The 24,365-nt window shown below is 34.4% G+C and overlaps 1 protein-coding gene across 5 annotated transcripts in view; it reads left to right on the top strand.

The window, feature by feature from the left end:
• The window catches only part of LOC126825078 (titin homolog), a 105,880-nt gene that overhangs the window by 5,556 nt on the left and 75,959 nt on the right, over nucleotides 1–24,365 (top strand). For 4 of the 5 annotated variants that reach the window (XM_050554528.2, XM_050554531.2, XM_050554530.2 and 1 more), the window contains exons 2-4: nucleotides 10,362–11,492; nucleotides 15,830–15,908; nucleotides 23,226–23,326. In XM_050554528.2, coding sequence (XP_050410485.1) covers nucleotides 10,362–11,492; nucleotides 15,830–15,908; nucleotides 23,226–23,326 — 1,311 coding nt within the window. Of the gene's footprint in view, nucleotides 1–10,361; nucleotides 11,493–15,829; nucleotides 15,909–19,848; nucleotides 19,925–23,225; nucleotides 23,327–24,365 lie in introns of those variants that run through there. The other variant, XM_050554532.2, reaches the window with a different exon arrangement.

Below are 24,365 nucleotides of genomic sequence, written 5' to 3'. Positions count from 1 at the left end.
ATTGTACTAAACCAGAAAATGTGATTAGAAATTAGCTAGACATCGGGGCATGGGCAATGTGTGGTATGTAATTTTGATGATATAAATCATGATAATGTATATCAAGTTTATTTTTAAGTAAATAAATGTTATCAAAGTTTCATGTGGTTTTATACGATATAAGATTCTTGTCATTATAAATAAATAAATCATTTTACTTAGGTTTAGTCTGTGTACTTACTGTATTGTCATTGAATATTGGTATAGTGGAAAAAGCACAATAGTTTCTACCAACATAATGTTGGTAGTCATTATGATGGATGATTGATATAATAATCAGACTTTTTGATATTGCTTGTATAATTTATTCAGTTAATCACAGACCAAAGGTTTTTTATTAGCCCACATTTTTATGTGGATGTATTATGCCGTCTCCCTGTCTGTCCACAATTTTTTTGTGGACACTCTACTTGTCACAATTTTTATCTGATTTTGATGAAAATTGAAATATAGATCTATCTCCCAAAGATCTCGGTTCCTTTCGATATTGAAATACATGTTTATAACCCAAAGATGTTGGTTCCTTTCAATCTTCGCGAATATTGGATCGTAACATCCTGAATTATGGCCCCTGATTGTACGAAAAATCGCTTTTTTAGTTTGTGGTTCCTCTAGAGGTCACAATTATTACCCGATTTAAAAAAGGTTTGAATATATCAACATTACACCGTAATGTTGGTTGATTAAAACTGCCGGACAAAATAGTCGGCCCTCGTACGCGAATAGTGTAAAATTGTGGTATATCAAGGTTGTTGACAAATGTTGACCCTGTAGAGGTCACAATTTTGATCCGATTTTGATGAAACTTAATAACTTTAAAACTCAAAGATCTTGGTTCCTTACTATATTGGATCGTAACTTCCTGAATTATGGCCTATGCTAGTATGAAAAATCACAGTTTTAGCTCGTGGTTCCTCAGGAGGTCACAATTTTTATCCGATTTAAATATATCACCGTTACACCCTAATGATGGTTGAGTTTGAATTTCGTAAAAATTGGATCGAAACTGGTCAACAAAATTACCGCCCCCTTGTACACAAATAGTATAAAAGTATGTAATACCAAGGTTGTAGACCCTCTAGAGGTCACAATTTTTATCTGATTTTGATGAAACTTGAAATATGTTTATATCCCGAAGATCTAGGTTTCTGAAGTTATTGACGCATATCAGACCGTAACTTTCTGGATTATGGCCCCTGATTGTACGAGAAACCGCTTCTTTTTTGAGCTTGTTCTCTGTCCGTCTCTTGCAAAATGTGGGCGTATCATGCATGGCAACCGCTTGTTTTAATCTGAATAGGTATGGTTTGATTAGGCGGGGCCTGAAAACCTGTGGTCTCATATTGAAAATATGAATAGAGTTCAAGGAGAAATCCCAGTTAGTTTGGTGAATAAAAATGCTTTATTCTGTGTGCAATCGTCTTAGAAATCTTTATTCTGCAACCCAACTATCTAAAATTCTTTGTTTATATATCCTGTTTTCATTAGCCCAATTGGTGCAGAAAAGTAGGATGTTAAACCCTACTTCCTTTCATTTGTCTTTATAAACCTGTCTATAACATGCAGAGTGACGATTTTATGTTAAACTTCCAATTTTTGATGCTTTCCAGCTAGTAATAGAATTTACATCTTGGCAATGTTTCGGAATAGTATCTAATACATGTAGTTACTTTTAGTAGGTATTTCAATAAAATATTGAAGGCGAGCATTCTAAAAGGCAGGATGTTTTTACACTTTCCAGAAAAGGTCCTACAATATCCCATTTATGATTTGGGTAATTTGCTGCTCTAAGAATTTTATTTGCAGTTTGTATTTGTAGGCAGTTAAAATTTGTAATTCTTTGAACAGATTTTATCAGTGGTGTAGTAAGGGTGTGTAGTGCCCAGGTCAAAAGTCACATGTCATAATGTGCGTCTTGATTTTTTAAAAACAATTACACAATATTTGAGAATTTGTGACTCCTTAAAAAAAGACGTGATAGGGAGCCGAGCAAAGATTTTGCCAAAATAACATTAATTTTTGAGAATTTGACCTTGGTTCATGGTTGTTGCAGTCAGGGTGGTTGCCCCATTCGTCTTTAACAGTAAAGTTCACACTTGCAATGCACAAAATATTGGATATATCAATGACAATTATTGCTATGTTAGTATAAATATTACTGTTGCTAGTATAAATATTACTGTTGCTAGCATCCTACAAGTTGTCTGTCTTTGTAGCCATGTTTAATTTAATCCTTTGATTATAAATTTAATGTAATGAGGAAATAAAGAGGATGTCTTTAGGCTGATGAATGAGTTGTAGTCTAGTGTTGATTGTGTGTAGTGTGTTTGTCAAGTATTAGGTAATGGTTGGTTGAGTTTGATGATCAGGTAATATATTGTTAGGACAAGTGAACATTCGTATGACTAGACTAGACACTGGTACATGTATTGAACCATTCTTTTACTGAACTCAATCATTAATCAGTGTGAATTGTCATGTTGTTTCTGATTCATCTTACTCCCATGAATTTACTACACACCCTTCAAAGTCTTGAGGGTCAATAAGGTGAAAATGTTGCATCCTTAAATTACACTTTTCCTTAAAATCTGCACATTGGTTTTCTTTTCCTTAAATGTTGGGTAGGCAAGACAGTAATATAAGATATTGAAATTTATAAAAGTTATAGCCTAGCAAAAAAGTAACAGCATGGCAATGAATCACATGTCCAACATAGTAATTTTAAAAATGATAAATAAATAACCACTATAACACCAAATATATGTGTGTATCTTCATATTACCTGTCAATAACCATATACATTTACAATCTCCTCATTGTTAAACTCAGTATTACAAAAACTGATACTAAAACTTCTACATTAAAAACACAAATTATTGGTCATTGACTCCATTCCAATCAGTAGTGATGCTGTTATCTTACCATATCGCTCCTGATATCCAATATTTAAGACATAGTGAACAATTTTAAAAGAGAGTCATGGTGGCCCAGTGAGTAAGACGTTGGCTCGCTAACCTGTAGGTCTTTTGTTCGATCCCTGTGTTGCTCGAGAAAGTTCATCAGGATTTTCTGGCGTGGTTCCTCCTTGTCAGTGGTGTTAGATGGAGGGCCTGGTAAAGGACAACGTATAGATATTCAGATGGGACAAAAAACTGAGGCACGTAAAAGAACCCTTGACAGTTGGAATGCGATATAAGAGTAGAGTTTACTCTTGCTGTCCTGGCAAAGTTTCCCCCACAGCACACTGTATGGTTTATGCCTGTCTTCATAAGCTCAGTCAGTACAGAACAGTAGGATGTTAAACACCGTTTCATTTCAAAGTTTTAAAACCAGTACACACCGGCATGTACCCAATTGACAGGTTTTCCAAAAATGTGAATACCTTATGCAACAAGTGACTGTGGTAAGGGTACTTGATTCTTGACTAGAATGTCCTGGCTTTGAATCCTGTCATGGGCAGACAAGAATCTTGGGATATTTTAAACTGTTTCCTTTTTGTCACTGGTAGCGCCTACAGGAACATCAAGGAAAGTGTTGACTAGTCAATTGGATGGAACAAAAAATCAAAGACCACCTTTGTACACACTCTGTCATTTCTATCTGGTCCCCCTGATTTTTAGTCTCTATCATCCAGAAAAATATTCTACGAATATTAGTCTGGATGCATTGTCATCATTTGAGAATAATAAGTCATTGGCTAGATTATCCTGTCTTTTACATTATCATAAACAAGGTTTAAGGGAGGTAACTAGTCCTAAACCAAGAAGTTAATTTAAGAATGCCATTTCAGAAAATCCATTTGATTGCATTGCCTGTTCAATATTCAACACTTTTAATTTTTATACGCCCACATTTTCATATGGACGTATATTGTCGTCGCCCATGTCCGTCCGTCCACAATTTGTTTGTGGACTCTCTACAGGTCACAATTCTTGTCCGATTTTTACGAAACTTGAAATATAGGTTTATCCCCAAAAGATCTCGGCTGCTTTCGATATTGGCATGTATCGGATCGAAACTTCATGGATTATGGCCCCTGTTTGTACGAAAAATCACGTTTTTAGCTTGTGGACCCTATAGAGGTCACAATTTTTATCCGATTTTGTTGAAACTTGAATTGTAAGTTTATAACCCAAAAATCTCGGTTCCTTTCGATATTCGCGCATATCGGACTTTAACTTCCTGAATTATGGCCCCTGATTGTACGAAAAATCGCGTTTTTAGCTTGTGGACCCTATAGAGGTCATAATTTTATATCTGATTTAAAAAAACGTATTATTATATCACCGTTACACCCTAAGGACGACTCACTTCGAATTTCGTGAAAATCGGCCCAAAATTGACAGACAAAATGGCTGCCGTTCGTTCTCAAATAGCGTAAAAACATGGTATATCAAGCTTGTGAATCCTATAGAGGTCACAATTTTTATCTGATTGTGTTGAAATTTGAAATGTAAGTTTATAACCCAAAGATCTCAGTTCCTTTCGATATTCGCGCATATCGGACTGTAACTTCCTGAATTATGGCCCCTGATTGTACGAAAAATTGCGTTTTTAGCTTGTGGACCCTATAGAGGTCATAATTTTTATCTGATTTAAAAAAACGTATAATTATGTCACCGTTACACCCTAAGGACGACTGAGTTCGAATTTCGTGAAAATCGTCCCAAAATTGACAGACAAAATGGCCGCGGTACGTTCTCAAATAGCGTAAAAATGTGGTATATCATGGTTGTGGACCCTATAGAGGTCACAATTTTTATCCGATTTTGTTGAAACTTGATATGTAAGTTTATAACCCAAAGATCTCGGTTCATTTCGATATTCGTGCATATCGGACCGTAACTTCCTGAATTATTGTCCCTGATTGTACAAAAAATCACGTTTTTAGCTTGTGGAACCAATAGAGGTCATAATTTTTATCCGATTTAAAAAAATGTGTTATTATATCACCGTTACACCCTAAAAATAGCTGAGGTCGAATTTCATGAAAATCGGCCCAAAATGTACAGACAAAATGGCCGCCGTTCATTCTCAAATAGCGTAAAAATATGGTATATCAAGGTTGTGGACCCTATAGAGATCACAATTTTTATCCGATTTTGTTGAAACTTGAAATGTAATTTTATAACCCAAAGTTCTCGGTTCCTTTCAATATTCGCGCATTACGGACCTTAACTTCCTGAAATATGGTCCCTGATTGTACGAAAAATCGCGTTTTTAGCTTGTGGACCCTAAAGGTCATAATTTTTATCCGATTTAAAAAAACGTATTATTATTACATGGCAACCGCTTGTTTTTCATTGTAAAAGGGCCATATCTGTGTTTTTTGAATTAATTTTAATTTGATGTCACGATTCATGTTTCTTTATATTAATTCAAGAATTATGGGATTTATTGTGGGAAGGGGCACAACTCTTACTTGACGTGGCCAAAGATACTGGATAATCAGCCACACAAAAAATCAATCTCCCGGTTATGCATGGGCAATGGAACTTTTCGTCAAATATTGAGAACGGTCCCAGACCCTCCATACGTTGAAGACTAGGAAGTTCTGGGTGACCGTGACTACCTGATTTCATAAGAACTCCATATTTAGATTACATTACTTTTTAATATACTATTCAAAAAAAGTAGGGGATATTTGATTTTTAAGTGTTATTAAAGTCACCTAATGAAACTGACGAAGAAACAAATGACAAAATGAAATGAAGTTCACATTCATCGATTTATTCCAAATGATCGTTAGACTAAGTAAGGCACAGACTGACCATTATAAGGGTAAAATGATACCCGGGGTCAAACAGCAAAGTTACCACAGCATCACAACCAAGTCAGTAACGGGTAAATCCTCCTCTGTTTGCCAAACAAGCATTGATCCGACGTGGCATACTCCTAATGAGACGTCTAAGGTCATTTTGGTCCAGATTGGCAGGACGTTGTTGACGTTGACGTAACCTCTGTCCAAGCATGTCCCAGACATGCTCGATGGGGGAGAGGTCGGGACTCAGTGCTGGCCAAGGTAATGTGGTGATGTTCTGTTGTTGGAGGTAACCTGTAACGATCCTGGCCCTGTGACATCTTGCGTTGTCATCCTGGAAGATGAAACGGCGGCCATGACGTCGTGCGAACGGCACAACATGGACTGCCAAGATGTTGTCCCGGTAGTACTGTCCTGTAACACGCCCTGCAACAACATGTAAAGCCGTTCTTCCAGCAACAGTGATGCCTCCCCACACCATAACAGAACCACCCCCAAATCAATCATGTCTGATGACGTTAACGTCTTGGAAGCGCTCGTTTGGACGCCGCCACACCCTCCTACGTCTGTCCAAAAAATCAACAGTGAACCTTGACTCATCTGAAAACATCACATTGCTCCAGCGTCGATTATCCCAGTGTTGACGATCCCTACACCAACGACGTCTTGCCTGAATGTGATGATCTCTCAAACAAGGGATCACGCGAGGACGTCGGGCGCGAAGGTGACCCCTATGCAGTCGATTCCGAATCGTCTGGCCACTCACTCTCACACCAGTGTCTGTTTGAAGACGAGCGCTGATCTGATTTGCTGTGATGACACGATTTCTCAAGGCCAAGGTACGGATAAATCGATCCTGGGCTTGAGTTGTCGCCCTTGGTCGACCTGAGCGTGGTCTGTCCTGTACAGATTGTGTATCACGGTATCTGGACCATAGCCTGCTTATGACAGACTGAGAAACATTCATCGTCCGCGCCACAACCGCCTGTGTTGTGCCGATCTGTAGCATGCCAAGGGCACGTAACCTTTCATTTTGGGTAAGCCGACGCATATCAAAATTTGTTTTCTGGTCACTAAAACAATTAAACTGATGTTTCCACCCTGGAATTCAATGCCACAATGACTGTAACATTCAAAGTCAGAGTCGTGCAAATCTTGGGTTGGACCCCCATGATGATCCCAAGCATCACCTGCATTCCATGCGGTAGCTATTGGTGCGTTTGGGCGTCACATGTAACTGGAAATGTTTCTTCTGTTAGGTTCTATAGTGACTTTTTTCGTAGTCATTTGCATATTTTAGTATTATGCCCCCAAAATCAAATATCCCCTCCTTTTTTTGAATAGTATATGTATGGACTGACAATTTGCTTTTAGTCTGGTAAATTCTCTCCTATTAAAACAAGTTGTAGAACATTTATACAATGCATGAAAAGAAGAAACTACTGAGATATCTCAATGATTTGATATGTCATCAATCTCCATATAATATCAATTGCGATCAGTTTTATCACAGTGAAGTATTTAGCTATTAATTATAAAAGCATTAGCAGCTCTTTAACCAATCCAAAATATGTGTCATAAAAAACTCAATAATGTGCACAAGTTCATAAATTGATTTCTATTTAAGTACCCTATAGGTAGTAGAGTTTTAACAGCCAATATACAATATGTAGGTATAGATATAAGTAATAGCTAAGTATCGTAGCTTCATAAAGGTACATATACTATCAATATTTATAGTTTATTTTAGATAGGTGAAATTATCTAGCTTTATACTAATAAACTTAACAATTGTACACAAAGTGATTTATACTATAAAGGCCTATACATGCATTGTATGAAGGACTACACAAACATTTCAATTGGGTGACAGTGGGATAAGCGTTGATATAGACCTAATGAAATTCATTCATTGTTTGATTAAGAAGTACACAGGTTACTTGCATATATAATTAGTCACTTTGGTAATTAGTAGGGATAATCTATTGTAATTTATCTCAATTAGTCATAGGTTTAATTCAAGGACCTTATAAATCTTCTTTAGAGGGTAACTAGAGGCCATTTGACAGTTAAGACATAAATATACCAGTAAAATATTCAAATTAGACAATCATAAAGATTTGAAAATTTGTAAGAGGGTTCAACTAAATAATGGGTAATGGTAAAGAAAGCAAAGATAAAACTGTTGTAGGTAAAGGCATGTGATGCATAACAGGCTGATGAAGACTGGCATGTACGATGCTGTGTGCTATGAGAGAAATTTTGCCTAGACAGTGGCATTTCTGTCTACCCCCCATCAGGGTTCGTTATGTGCAGAGCCCTTATTCACGAAAACTTAAACTAAGATACAATCGAAATTTTAAGAAATACTGCAATTCGATTGGCTGACCAGTAAAATCAATTTGCATATATCCAATTTGTATATTGGTCAGCCAATCAAATTGCAGTATTTCTTAAAATTTCTATTGTATCTTAGTTTAAGATCTTCGTGAATAAGGGCCCAGGTCAACTTGTATATAAGACCTTTGTTTTTGTTTCCTTCCGAATGACTGAATGCTGTTCCTTGTCAGGCAGCAGCCGCGGTTGTTCGGTGAGTAAAATGTTGGCTCCTAGCAGTCGACAACATTATAGTCATTCAGATGGGATGAAAAACAGAGATCCCATGGACAGATAGGTGTGCACGTAAATGATCCCTTTGCAGTTGGAATTCGTAAGGGAAGGCTGTAGTGCCGCTGTCTGGGCAAAACTTCCCTCATAGCACACTGTATGGCATATGCCCGTCTTCAATAGCCCAGTCAGCAGAGCAGAACAGTAGGCCACTGATAAGGGTAAAACAGTGGACATGACACTGTACTCTTTAACTAAAATGTCCCAGGCAGTGACGGCGCCTGCCGGCGGTGGTTGGAGGGATTTTCAATGGTCGATGTTTGGGACAAGATAACTTTGATTCTATCTGATAGAGACTGATTAAACTTAGTGTATAGTTGATAATCATGTGCTATTTATTAATGTGTGTCATCTATTTATTTCAGGACTTCGATGGGGAACATCAGCCTCACTGTTGGCCTGTGATTTTTTTAAATTATTGGGGGGCAAACAGAGGGCAGACCAGATTTATGGTTTATGGGGGGGGGGGGGGCAAATGCTCTTTTATAGGTAGAGGCAGGTTTGTGTCCCCCACATTTTACGGGGATGGTGACATTAATGTCATTTTGGACTTGCGTCAGATAATGTGAGTGTGGGTTCTGATCCCACCCAGTGCTGGATTAACCATAAGGCAAATAAGGCATGTGCCTTAGGGTCAGCCAAAAATCCAGGCAAAAAAAATAATAAAGTAAAACTTTTTGGATAATTATCAGGTGGTGACAAAAATGCTTGCCTTTATTTTTATGTAAATAAATTGCATCCTTCTTCATCTACGCGTTTGTCGTAATCTAACAAGGAAGTGAATGGTAATATGTAGGCTACTTATAGTAAATACAGTACTGTCAATGTTCTGAATTTGTTTGTAATAAATTTTCTGTTGCTAAATTTAACTTAATTCCTTTTGTCAATGAGCCCAACATATCTGTTTTTCAGGCCACCTATCAAAATGTGCCTTAGGGCCAGCAGAGCCTTAATCCGGCACTGATCCCACCCCATAAATAGTAAAAACCTGCTTCATGCAGAATTTATGAAGAGCAAGAAACTTTGGAAAAAATTTAAGGGAAATAACTCTGTCATGACTTAGAGATCAAGAGACCATTTCTAATAATAATAATAATAATATAATAGGACAACTAAAACCTAGGCAATGATAATATAAATAGTTGAAAGATGCAAGTAGACACCAGGTTGGTATTAAACCACCCACAGTATATATAAAATAACCTATATCATATTACGATACACTACACACATAATATTAAATCACACTTGCTAACTTCCCAAAAAGATCACCCAGATGGCTCTAAATCTGATACCTCGACAATTGTATACAATGTCTGGTAGATAATTTACTTACAGTATATTAAATAGAAATTGTTATGTTGACTTATAAATATATTTATAAATTGTAATTTAAGATGTAGTTAAGACAAATGGCATACTTGACAAAAAATATTTTAATGATGTATAAATATTCTGTATACAATTAATTAAGTTACTAACCAAATGTGATTTGGTGCTTTGACAAAAACTTCTAAAGACTGAATCATATGTTAATTTAATTTAAAGTAACAATGTATCATTTGCATTTTTTACGCTAAATTATCAAATCCACACTAATATGTACTCAGATTGGTTATTTAACATTTAATTAAGAAAACACATTCAAAATACTAACACTAGATAACTTTCCAGCTTGGATTCAATCTGATTTAAAAAAGGCCTATCATTTCTGTTTGCCCACAACAAAATGGCTGCGGGGTTATTACATAACGAACAGCGTAGATCGATGAAATTTCAGTTCAACATAACTTTTTAAATACTGAACAGAATTGAATCATTTTTAAACCGATATTCCTATTTGAGAAGACTTTATGGTTTTTACATTGTAATTATTTGTTCCATTATTTTTCAGCTTGAAAACTGTGCAGAGTATCAAGAAAGAAGAAAGATTCGAGCGGCATTAAGAGACTGCAGACCTCAGAAATATTCAGATCCACCAGCTGTGTTGAGAGGAAATGGTGTCAAAGTCAGAACATACAATGATCGAAAAGATAATGGTTCACAGTATCGTGTGGACAACTCTACCCGAGGCAATGATAAATTGTTGAAAGATGCAAGTAAACATAGGGTCGTTAACAAACCACCTGTATATGATAGCACATCTCGTCTTACAAGTCGGTTAAATAACACAGGTAATATAAAATCACACTTTCTGTTAACTTCCCCAAAAGCTCACCCAGAAAGCCTTAAATCTGATACCACAACTCTCCGATCAATACAATTGCATACAACGCCTCGTCGACATGGCTCAAAAGAATCTCAAGCACAAACATACAAGCAAAATGAAGCTGGAAGAAATTTACTTATGAACAAAAAAGTAGATCAATATAGCTTACCATCAGAATCAAATTATTGGCTAACAAGTAACAAAAGCTATAATACAGGTCCAAAATTGAGTGATATCTCAAAATTGCCGGATAAATATGAAGTCAAGAAAAACAACAATTTGTCAGATTCCCTTTCAAATAGAAATGCACTCTATACAAAACGTCAGCCAGTTCGCAATAAAGACATCTTCACAAACGATTGTAGTAATAACGCGCAAGCAAATATCACACCCCTGCAACAAAGTGAAAATACTAGAGCTCTTCCAAATTATCAGACCATAGAGGATCAGAGAAAAATTTATTTGGACAAAGCATCTCCAATTTCTACCAATGAGATCTCGCAAAGCCCATCGTTTATTCGTAGTGAGCCATTAAGGCGGAGTCTTCCAATTTCTGGAAATGTGCCATCAGATGTAGCAGTTCCAAAGAAAGAACTAAAATCAAACATAAGAACTTCTTTACCATTAGTTCAGCTCGGAAGCTCTGGTAGTTTTAATTTAGAGTCCAGAAATAGACCAGCAAGAAGAGTCTCTTTTGAACAAGGTAGCAAAGATTTTGAGATAAGTAAAGCTTCTGCACTAGATAGTGATGTTCAAGATAATAAAGACAAAAAGAGTTTTGATGATATTGATTCTGAAGAGGAGCTGAAAACCCTGGTAAATATCTTCAAATTAAATTTCTCCCAAACCTTTTGAATATACATGTAATATTAAAAATTGTTTATATCAAATTGAGAATTTCAAATGCGTGAAGGTTATGCTGCCCGGGTATAAATTCCAGTCAGATTTAACAAGCGTAAAGCCTTGAGATTCAAATATCCGCTAGAGTTTTTGTTTGTTAAGAGACCTCTGATATTTTGTGTGGAATAATTAATGTTTACATTGTGAAATGCGAATTCTCAGTTATTTTTCACATGTGGTTTATGGATGTATAAAATAACCAAGGGATTTCAGTTCATCACACTAAAAGCAAATTAATATTCATTCAATACAGTTTAAAGAAATGTCAAACATCTTTTCTTTTCTTTGAAGCAGACTGTAAAATGATCACATGGGTATGTCCTGTGGTGTTTAGTTTAAATTGTATATTGAAATTGAAGTCAGACCACCTGTTATTAGAAATTCAATGAAATCATTCAAGTTGATAAATCATTTGGTGAATTTGTTAAGAATTTGCGACCTATAAGTTTCATGTATGTCTTTTAGTTTTTAGGTCAACTGAATACTTAAGAAAAGAAATAAATGCATGTAAAAATTTGATGTAATGCGACCTTAAAAGCGCTACTTGAAGTAATTTCTTTAGACATTTCTATCTTTTAAACAACAAAAACCATAGTTACTTCCATAAATGAGCAGCATCGTCAAACTTAAACAATAAAATAAACTGTGGTGAATTTTGAATCTACTGTAATCTGAGTGAGAGGGACTGCAGTGGTTGAGCTGTAGGGCCCTGGCCTCCAGACTAGAATGTCTCTGGTTCGAAATGTCATTTGGACCCTGTTCTTCTCCTCAGGTGACGCATGTCTAGAGCTGAGAAGAAAAGTTTGACTAGTTGTTCTGATGGCATGAAAAATGCTTTGGTGTGCACTTAAAAAATACCCTTGGTAGATGGTATTCAATGAAGAGTAGGCAGAAATATGCTGCTGTTCATGCAAAATTCTACTCCTCACACATGTAACTATTGAAATGAAAAATACCACATTTTAATCTCAAAACGTTAAGGAGCCAATTAACCCCATTTTAATCTTATCTGAGTCATGGACTGATTCTTAAGTCTAGTGTTATGAGATGTTTTAGGTATTTTAGAAGTGAAATCAGGTGTTCTAAAAATAGCAAGCAGGCATTGACATCCATCTCTACATAAAAATCTGTAATATAATATTTGAAAAATATTTTATTTTAAATGTATATTAATACAAAGATCTGTTAGCTATTTGAACTCGTCAAATGTTAGTTCATCACAATTTTTAAATAACAGTCATTGAGTTTTATAGAGATTCATGAATTTTATTCACATAAATCAGACTGGAAAACAAAAATAATACATGGTTTCAAAACCGTGACTGTTACATAGAGTTTCACAATTAAAATTCAGTTCAATTGCACTAAAGATATTACTGACTTTGAATTGTTTGAACCTTATTTACACTCACTTCAGATAATCGCTCTCAGTGCTTTTAATTTTAGTATCCATGGAAAATATTTTGTTCTGAGTAAATGGCCACCAGAAAATCTACAGGCTTAATTTGATTTATGGAAATTCATCAAATTTTGATTGCCATAGTTTGTAAATATATTCTGTGTTATACAAATGATTATTTCTGTATATCTAATATATGTTTGTAGGCTTACCATAATTTTAATCAAAATATATCATTTACAACATGTAAATTAATACTTTGTGATAAGTACAGTCTTTAAAGGGACAAAGACAAAAAATGTTCTTATCATAAGATAACAATATGATAGCTTGATAGGTAATATCGTGTGAGCTTAACCCTACCCGCTCACTTCATCTTATATCCCTGCTGTATACCTATTCAAATATAATGATTGTTGCCACTACAATACCATCAAGGTCGCTACACAACAATAAGCATATCAAAGGTGTAATATCTTTCGCCAGTGGGGTCTCGACTCTTTATGAAAAAACTAGACAGTGAAAAGGGGGATTGTTTGAATGAAGAATAAGGGTGAAAATGAATAATGTCTGTTTAACATACTGTCTATTGACTATCTTTAATTTACTGGAGGCGTGTTTGTTTATATTAACCAATATATGATGGTTCATGAGCAGACAGACATCAATATTATATCTGTCCTGATGTCAAATTCAATTTCAGAAATTTTTCACCCAGGGCAGGTTTTGCTTTGTTTTTTGTTTTTTCTACCTCTTCTGGCATCTTATTAAGACTATAAAACTATACCAGACCCCATCCAACACATCCTCACCTCAAAGAGGTGTTTGTGTCTTTCATTAGGCCTGTGGGTCCTCAATTTATTATTTTTCTAGGCATGCTTGATAACTTAACTTAAACATACATTATGCAAGAGCTAAATCTGCCTATTTAGGCTTCAGATGTTACAGAAATGATTAATTAGACCTTTATTTACACGACAAGCTTAAAATCAACTCTGTAGACCCACGGATGGCTTGGATACAGTTTGGATTTAAACAGCCTTGTCCATTTAAAATTAAATCAATAAATGGCGGACCAAGCTAACGTTTACTGTTACTCCCTGATGTCACAACCAGAAACTGGTGATGAAAAGCCTGCCAAGCGAGGCTACCATAGCCATTGAGCATGTTACTTAATGCTCGAGAATATGTGGGTGGAGTTATTGTTTGTCAATCAAATGATCGCTAATTCTCATAGATGGTGAAGACACAATTGATGGCTATTTCTAGTCCAAACTTCTAACAGTGACAATTCCGTTCAGAACAAAGTAATTTGACTGAAATTTTCAACATTTTCTTTTTTTATCATCTATTTTTGAACTATTATAGCAAGAATGGCCAATTCTTTATAAAACTCTAAACTAATGTATCTTTAATCAACTAAATTACCGTAGTACTGTTATTTTAATCTCCAAAAGCCATTCCTTGTATAACACAAACATGAAGTGACATCATACAAATATGTTGTATATGGTATATTTTACTGTCAGTTAGGGATTTCCAGAAATGAACAATCTGATATTAAGAAATATGTTTACCTCCCATAATGCTAATAACCTTAAGCCACACCCACCTCCAGAAAAATATCTAAACCACTGACCTGTGTTGGGATTTCAAATATTTTCTTGTTGGACATTTTTACCGAAAATAAAGGGACATAACTCTTATCTTTATTTAAGAAGGCAGTTTCAGACCACACACAGAAATCATGTGTCAACAAAATATTCAAATTCATACGTAATAAAAAAAATAGGTGCACCTTGTTATTTTTCATATTTAATTCCCATGCATTTGTCTTATACTCCGTTTCGACTAATATACGGATGGAGGTAAAAATATTTTGGGGCAGTAACCGTCGCTCCATGATACAGAGCGAGTGACATCATCTGCCAAATAATAGCACCCAACTCTGATCGCACACGCTATCGTGTAAAACAATTAAGTACTTACACTATTCCAATTGAATCTGAAATATTTGTGTACATTTCTCAGCTTGTTTATTTCTTTTTTTAAAAACATAAACCCCATTCAAAATATTATCATAAACCCGAGAATATGCATCAAAAAAGAATCTTTTCTCTGACATTTTCCACGTGATAATTGTCGCGTTTACTCTTGTAATTTCACTTGTCTCGCAAGTTAACAGATATAATAGGATATGTGACATATATGACTGGTTTCTACATGTTGTCGACTGACATCAAGGAGATGAAAATGTCTGACAATGAAGAAACCCCAAGTTAACCACGTTGATTATGTTTATAATCACTGTTATTGGATTGATACATAGTCCGAAGAAGAAGAAACAATGACTTCGGTTCAGGATTGGATTGATGAATTGTCCGACAAAGGATTAAGTCAGTCAATCAAGGCAGATTAAGTAGTTAATCAAGGTATAGACGGTATCACACGGTAAATACGTTGATCTTTTAATTACTTAATCAATCCAGCCTATTATCAGTGGTAGATATGCACTCAGTAGTACACTATATTAATTTTGGAATTTTGCATATTATTTACCATGTCTTGATGTCCGATTGGGCATATTCCTGGTCGGACAAATTATGACGTTTGGAAAATAGTGTTGGACATGTCCGGAATATGCGGGCGAAATCCGATCACTACAACTGACTGAACCACTATTTTTATCATGTGTTATTGCATGCAGTGGTAATTGTCTTATTATTCTAATCTATGAAATAACACAGTGATTCATGAATTATGTTTATAAACAATTATGTGACATTTATATCTTTGTTTTTATGTCTTTAGGACAGCCTAATGTCATGTCGTTTTAAACTTCTATATTTTATAGTTGAACCAGACAACAGATTTAAGTGAGAGAAAGAAGATACGATTAAGAATAAAAGATATTAGAGAAAGGGAAATTTTAGGTAGGAACAATTTATTTTCTCATGTCCACAAGATAGTTATAATTTATCATATTTTGATTTTTTAGTTCAGTTAATGGCTAAATAATAAATAGTGCCACCATAGACAAAGTTACATGTACCTCTTATTTTGGACGTTAAACCCCATTTCATTTTATTTACGTACCTCTTATTTTGTTTAGCTCATAATGACTAGGTTTTTTTAGGGCTATGTAGGACAAAGTTCTTGGTTGAATGTTTTAAAACTTGCACAGAATTTACAGGGAGATTTAATAAGAGAGAAACATTTGCCAAATTCAGAATATTTCAATCAAAAATTTCAGCGTTAACTCCATGTTCATGTATACCTTCAAATTTATTAATTATGAAATCTATGTAAAGGACAGAGTTCTTAATGAAATATTTTAAAACTTGGTGGGATTGTTCATTAGGGTATAAGGAAGAACCCTACTGAATAGATTGTAAATTTCAAATGCATTTTTCAGAGTTATCTTTCATTTCATATTTTAAAAGTTTATGAAAAAATTCTATAGGAGATAGTTTTAAAAACATGGTCATATTGTTCATTAAATCATAAGATGTATCTGTATTAAACTTTAAAATAATTTGATTGCAAATGACAGAGTTATAACCCCAGTCGAATTGTTGAAGTGTAGCATGTTATCAATTTCTTTTGTTAATTATTTCTTCAGGGGCCTCATCTTTGACAATCTTTTGGTCATTCATTATCTTCTTTATTGATGTCTTCATCTCAAACTCATATTTTTCATCCATGAAAAGAAATCATTTACTTGTATTTTATATCTGTAAAATGATCTCATACCCTTTGTCACCTGCAATTTTTTCTGTCAGATTAGCAGATGTAGACCTGAGTTCAAGGTGAGGACAGGAGCCATTTTCCTGCTCCTTGTAAACAATTTGAAAACCATATACTAGTAGATGTATAACAATTGACAGTGATGATATATAAAGTATTTATATTAATGGAATATATTGACCTACTGATATTTATCGTAGGTTTGTTTAATTTACCAAGGTTACAATTTAACATTCCCTTCAATTTCCTGTCATGTCTAACATTTAGTTCTTCACCCCGAAGTTTACTTGCAATTTAGTGAACAATTTGTTCATCTTAAATATGTATTTATTGAAAAGCATTGGTACTAACTAGAAGTGACATAATTAAAGGCACTGTAAATCTGATCCATTGAAGACTGAAGACTTAGAGAAATATGCTGATTTTTAGTTAGAATGTATTTACCCAAGCACAGTCCTTTCAGGGCCCTTATTCACGAAAACTTAAACTAAGTTACAACCGAAATTTTAAGAAATACTGCAACTTCATTGGATATATGCAAATTGATTTTACTGGTCAGCCAATCGAATTGCAGTATTTCTTAAAATTTCAATTGTATCTTAGTTTAAGTTTTCGTGAATAAGGGCCCTGTTTTATAAACATATGGTTTAGCTCTTCAAAAACCTTCTGGAAGATGAAAAGATTGTATTTAAACACATGTATTATTTCATTTAATGTAACTTCAGAAAGTTGTATCAAATCTTGTAAATCGCCCAAATAAATAATAATAACATTAAAAATGTACCTACAAGCAACAGGGTTAACCAAGGACATTCTCATATTATGTGGTTGAATTAATCATAGTTTAGTGCTTATTACTCTGGTATTTCAACCTTTACAGTTTAGCCATTATTTTACATTGTTGACCTTTAGTAGAAGCAAAAACAATGCCAAACAGTTACCTTTTTTTTAAACACAATTTAATGTCAACAATGATATATAGATATGTTAACAACAGTAATAGCCTTATGCACACTCCACCACAGGTGTGGGTTTAACACAAAAGTCTTAGTCTTCACACAACAAAAATGGTATTGTTATAAATTTTTATTCACTTTTATCAGAAAGATGTTATCAGTCCAAACTCTGATCTGTTTCCCCAAATTCTGTTTGTTTCAGTACATAGGCACATGCATTTAGTTGTAAGGGTAGCCTAGGGGAGGACATAGGGATGTACAGGTTCTTGAGTCTGGCCCAATGAGAGGTCCCCACTCTAAGGAAGTGCCTTTTACAGTATATCTTTATGATTTTAGCTTATGCACAAATATAGCCAGTGAAAATCTCATCAATTCATCAAAAACTACATGCAACTAAACAGGGCCACCAAACTAAAAAATAGACCCTCAAGCTAATAAAAAGGGGTCCCCAAACTATGTGAGAACATTAACTTAGGGGCCTACAATACTTACAGGCTCTTTCTCTGTCCACACCTGGGGTAGCTATATATTCCATAGGTTCAATTAACTTTAGTCTGTATTGAGAAAGGTTCTAGCACTGATGGTGTCAATGAGTACAGGTACAACCATGGTATGCTCATGGACCTTATAATATCACCTGTCCAACCTTGTGGGTTTTCTCCAGGTCCTCCGGTTTCATCCCACTACTAAAGACCCCTACACACAAGCGAATTATTAAAATAAAATTGAACCAAATGTTAGTCCCGAAATGATCTAGTTTGTGTCAAGTGGACGTTAAACCCTGTTTCTCTCTCTCCTTGAATGATAGAAACACAACATGACAAATATTGACTTGTTTTGTTGTTTATAGTGCAGTCCTTATGTAACTATGAAGATGGGGGGATGCAGGGTCAAGAGGTCATATGGATTATGCATCCACACCTAGTATTTAATATGATCACCTATTTATAACTACATGTGTGCACTTAAATAAATAATAAGAGTGTAGAACTCTTATTTGAAATGAATGTAAATTAGGAAAAGTAAAGTAAGAATGATATATTCATAAGGTAATATACGATTGAAGAGCTTACAAGTGTAGAATAAGATCAATTTAGGGATTATCTGGCGGTTATCTTCACATCATTAAATCCCCATATTGTTTCTTAAGTGTTGACAATATTTCTATCAGGTTGTTTGAATGTGTCCATTGTGCTGATAAAATGTGGATTAGGTTTTCTCTAACATTGAGTCAGAATGAGTTAATAATGAAGTAAGGGTATTATGACTCTGCTAGATCGAATTTTGTAACCAATGTTGACATCATATTATGATAAATAATAGCTCAATAGACAGAGTTTGATCCATGGATCACGTTATTTGTCAAAACTTGTCAAAACGACATGTCAAATTTGTCTCTCTGTTAGATGTTTATATAGTCTGTGATAGAGAAAATAGTGCTATGTTTGTTGTTAAACAAGTTACAGCTAGCAAAACTATATGAGAATGAAACTGCTATGCTGTTTACTACCGGAGTAATGCCATGTTTATAATTTTTCTGGAACTACAAGTGAATTCAGTTCTGCACAAAAGAAATGTTATTTCATAGTATGTTAAATCTGTGAGCAAAGTTGAGAACAAAAAAGTTGTCCTACATGGAGTTTTTTTCAAACTGCTAATTCATCTTGAACCAGAACAGTATTTCTTTAGCAAAAAAGAGCATTATCTCTAAAAAAGAATTAAAAAAAAGGGAAAAAAAAGAACCAAATCTACTGTAGTTATAAAACGATACTAATGTGCTTCAAAACTTGCATGCAATGCCAATAAATCTAAGCTTGAAATACACTGAGGAATTTAATGTGTTTAATAGATTTCAACTTGAGGAATTTAAATGGAGTACATGTACCTGTTATAGATTGTTTTATTGATTATACCTGTGGGTACTAGAATATTGATTAGGACATCAAAGTGGTTAGTTTATAAGTTGTATTTGATGATAAAACAATGGGTTTTTTTAAAATTAACATTCAATATTTAGATACATCTCTTTTTAGAGGAAGATGTTTTTTTTATCTGTTTAAAGTGACAAGTTGTGTGTGATTATCTATGAGCTCGCAAACATTCCTTGCAATGATAACATCTTCTTTTAGTTAATTGATCTGATGAACTCATTTCTGGAAATTGGATAATTTGAATGATATTGAAAATGCTTGGATTAAATCTTAAAGAATACTCAAAATCCAGAAAATTATTTATAATCAAATTTGGTAAGTGTTATTCGATCTGTTTTGTGTACGTAAATGGAACAAGACATTTCCAGTTACCTGTAAAAGTAATGTTTGCTGGAATCTAGGTTGTTTTTGTCCATTTGATATAAAATGCAAGAAAACCGCACAACTAAATATAGACTGAACAGGGCGTGTGGACAAATAGATCCTTTCAAGATCTCATTCTTGGACAGGACATATAGATACTTGTAATTTTGTGATTTTTTCTAAAAAAAATTTATGGCATGTGAGATTTGGTGGTTGAATTGTCTAATGCCTGCACTGTATTATCTATATGCAAGATATTTATCCTAGATGTAAACAAATGATTTATGAATGCATGCATTTATAATCTGAATGGGTATCTCATGATACTAATGATTTTGTGTTTCCTTAGAAAGTCAATGGTGGTATAATTATTGTTCCTTGATCAGTTTATTTAACAGTTTGAAAATATAAAGTCATGTTTCATATTGGTGCCACAGAGTAAATTTTGTATCTTGGTTAATCATTACAAATATCTTTTCATCTTGCTAATTAACAATATATCGATTGATTACTGTAAAATTTATTCACAAAAATGACAATGATAAACAGATTTCATTGTAGACTGTCATATTCTTATCTTCATTCATGTAGATCTACCATACTTTCAAGTGTTTGTTTATTAAGGCCATTGGGACTCTTGTATTTAAAGATTCTATTTACTGGTGTGTATGTCATTAGGTTTCTCAGTCCAGTGACAAAGAATAAAATACCCTTAATGAATTTGTGAAATAAATATAGAAAGATATAAATATACAAAAAATAAAGGTCACAGCCTAGATAGAAATAAAGTAAGCACAAAAGTTGATGATCTTGTCAAACTAAATATTTACCTGTAGAATTTGGAAATACTTGTGCTAATAATAAAGAAAAATCTACGAAACCTTATAACTGAGAATTTCAAAGTTATTAAAGAATAATACATTTTAAGCTAAACAAAAGTCAATGCATACTGGCATATGTCTCAAAACGGTATCGAATTAATTATTTCACTGTTTGCAAACATTGGAAATTTCAACAAGAAAATAAATGTCATTAATTTCATAAAATATCTTATTCATAAAAAGACCTTCACTCTGCCAATCATTGATAATCCAAGACGTATTTGCATCAAAGCATTTTTTATGAATGTCCGTTTAGTCTTGGGAGCCACGGTGACTCAGTGAGTAAGACGTTGGTTTGCTAACCTGGAGGTCCCGTGTCTAATCCTGAGGGTGGTGTAGAAAGTTCATCTGGCATTGTTCCCCCTTGTCAGTGGTGTAGGACGGAGATAGGCCTTCCGGCAAGGGAAAACTTATTGTCATTCAGATGGGACGAAAAACCGAGGTTCTGTGTACACATTGGTGTGCATGTAATAAAACCCTTGACAATTGGAATTTGGTATAAAAGTAGGCCATAGTGCTGCTGTTTGGACAAAATTTCCCTCATAACACACTGCATTGTTTCCATTAACCCATTCAGATCAGAACAGTAGACCCCATTTCATTTCATTTCTTTTTCATTTCTGTTTACTCTTTGAAAACCACTACTTGTACATGCACATGACTCGTACAGAATCTTAAAACGTCCATATCTTAGAAATGGATTGACAGATCATTCTCAAATCTAAAAATAGTTTTTACTGAATTTCTAATGCCCTTGTAAGAAACAAATTTTCAATTTTTAAAAATATTTTGAGGAAATAAATGAAGTCATTTGGGACCATAAAATAACTGTGAAAGTGGTGAATATGTTATTTTATCCAGTATTTACCAGAGTGGGAGTGGTTGTAAAGTCTGTGTTATACGATATTGTCATATTTACTCTCTATACTCACTTTAATAGTCTATGTTTAACTGGAATAAAGACAGAATACAGATAAACTAAAGGTTAATCCTGGCAAATGAAGTCCTTTATTCCTTCGTAACCCCGAATCCCGTTAGAATAGGGGTCGAATTAAGAGTTCTTTAGAAACCAAAAGCCGCAACTCAGTGGCCAGAAACTTGAGAAGTCTGTTTCTACACATTATCGTGTGACATTATTTCTTCTTCATGATAAGCCTAGAGGGTATGCAATTTGGATACATGCTGAGATGTCTCCAAAACATGATGCAGAGTTTTTTCCCTGAACAAAGTACACTAAAAATAGTTTTTTGTCAAAAGTAGCACTTGAGTGACATATTTATTAACTTAGATGTGCAATAAAGTTTTCTATTAACCCCTGTTGAGAAAAGGTTATATTTGTTATTGAATGAAAGATTAAAGAACAAGTTAAATATTGAGTAAAACATGTACCACAGACACTATTCAAATAATGATAAGTGAAATAAGGTGACATACACCTTGCACACTCTTACTAAGCATGTAAATACATCTTTTCTTACAGAGTTTTTCCAAAGTTTGATTATAACTCTTCTGCAAAATAGAATAGTATTGCATCTGGTCTGATATTTATAATACATAAATCATTTCTCATATATTAAAACTGCTGTGTGGAAGGAGGTGCTTGTTCAGAAGTGGAACCAAAGACCCCCCCTCCCCTCCATCTTGGTACCCACACACCACCACCTCCCTCGCCTACTGATTTTGAATTTTTTGGACCATGCTTTAAGTTATTTTGAAATTGGTTGTTCTTGAGGCTAAGAAGTGTGATATCTTGAACAGCTATAAAGTTATCTGATTATCAGTAAATGTTAGCACTGTGAAGAACTAGAAGCCAATCAAACTTTAATTGTTTTTGATAAATACTTGATGTGTTGTTACGCTTGATCAGGTTTTAGTGTCTTGTAAATGCTCTCATTAATTACAAAAGAATAAATAGGCAACAACCTTGTTGATATGCAACTTAGCTGCTGTAAATGTATATTTTGTTGCCTGTGGACACTTAAACTTTATGGTTGCATGGAGGTGAAGAAGTTTAAATGTACATGTATACATGTACCCTAATTTTGAGTCTTTTATGAACTTTGTATCTAATTTTGAGTCTTTTATGAACTTTAAATTTGAATAGCATGTAAGAGGATTTGATGATGCTAGCCCTATATGGTGTCTGATTGCTGCTCACCTTCTCGTCCTTTCATGTAGACAGTTTGTGACTGAAATCAGCCGTTCATGACAACAAATTGACAAATCTCATTAGAAACCACAGGGATATACCAAACAGAGTTGAACTTGTTAATTAATAAGAAAGAAAAATGTCCAAAGGCGGGGTCAAACTTTTGATTAATGAAAAGGAAAAATGGGCAAAATGTGAATTTGTGTGTATTTTATATTTACAGCCTCAAGAGAAAAGTCCTCCCTGGCCTCAAGAGAAATTAAGGGTGATAATAAACATGTGGATTATGATAAGATAGAAGATACTGAGAAACTAAGAACATTGGTAAGTCACTTTTTTAAAATTTCTGTCGCTGTTTAGGGATGCCCTGTGGTCATCTGCCTTGTGCTTATGTGTTAGTAGGGGTTTCAGGTCACGTGACCATCATGAAATCGGACAGCACAGCCATGCCACGCATTGACTGGTATAGAGCATTTTGATTACATTATTGACGTCGATCTCGGATTTTAAAATTCCATAACTTTGGATCTAATTAGAATATTTTGATGAAATAAACAAATTTGGGTAGCATTTTATGTATATTTTCACAAAATATTTTTAATTTTTTTTTTTCTGTCATTTGAAACTTTGACCTGAAACCCCTAGTGTTAGGTGAAAACTATTTTTGTATTAAGATCAGCAAGTAACCCTATCAATCTAATTAAAACACAGATCCTATTTCGTTTAGTTTTTTATAGTTCAAAATTTTGTTTTACTTGTCTTCACAACATTAGGATCTAGAAGAGTTGGTATATAAGCTGTGTTCTGGTTAATGTGAGGGATTAACCAATGAAACAGTCTGTAATGGCAAGTTCTTGGTGTGCAATGCACGGAACTGTGGGTAAACCACTAGACACATAGGGTCACATAGGGTCAAAAGCCACTCATATGACTTCTGACACGACCTCCCACTACAACTGGTCAGATCTTCATGTAGTGTAGGCCGTGAAAGGTATAAAAAAACAAAAACAAAATATAGATCTGTATTTTAATCAGATTGGTAACCCTATCACCCCCTACCACCAGTGTTTTACTTATCAACAAGTTCCCAATTACATTCCATATATATTTCATTTATATATATTTATGTGTTTTTACACATAAAACTATATTTAAGTACAAATTCTAATTTTGTGGCAGGTAAGTTCTCCAGCCGGTTAGTCAAAACTGGCAAAATGACTGAAACAACAGTCCTGGATTGGATGCTAACATTATTTTATTTTGTTAAGTCTTACAGTTTTGGGTAAGGCCATTATCCACGTAGTTCAAATATAACTACATGAAACCTAAAGTAGGTGTGATTAAAATAATAATAAACGGATTG

Source organism: Patella vulgata, chromosome 6, assembly GCF_932274485.2.
Source record: "Patella vulgata chromosome 6, xgPatVulg1.2, whole genome shotgun sequence".
In the NCBI taxonomy this organism is placed as follows: domain Eukaryota; kingdom Metazoa; phylum Mollusca; class Gastropoda; family Patellidae; genus Patella; species Patella vulgata.
This window is presented reverse-complemented; position numbering and strand designations above follow the sequence as displayed.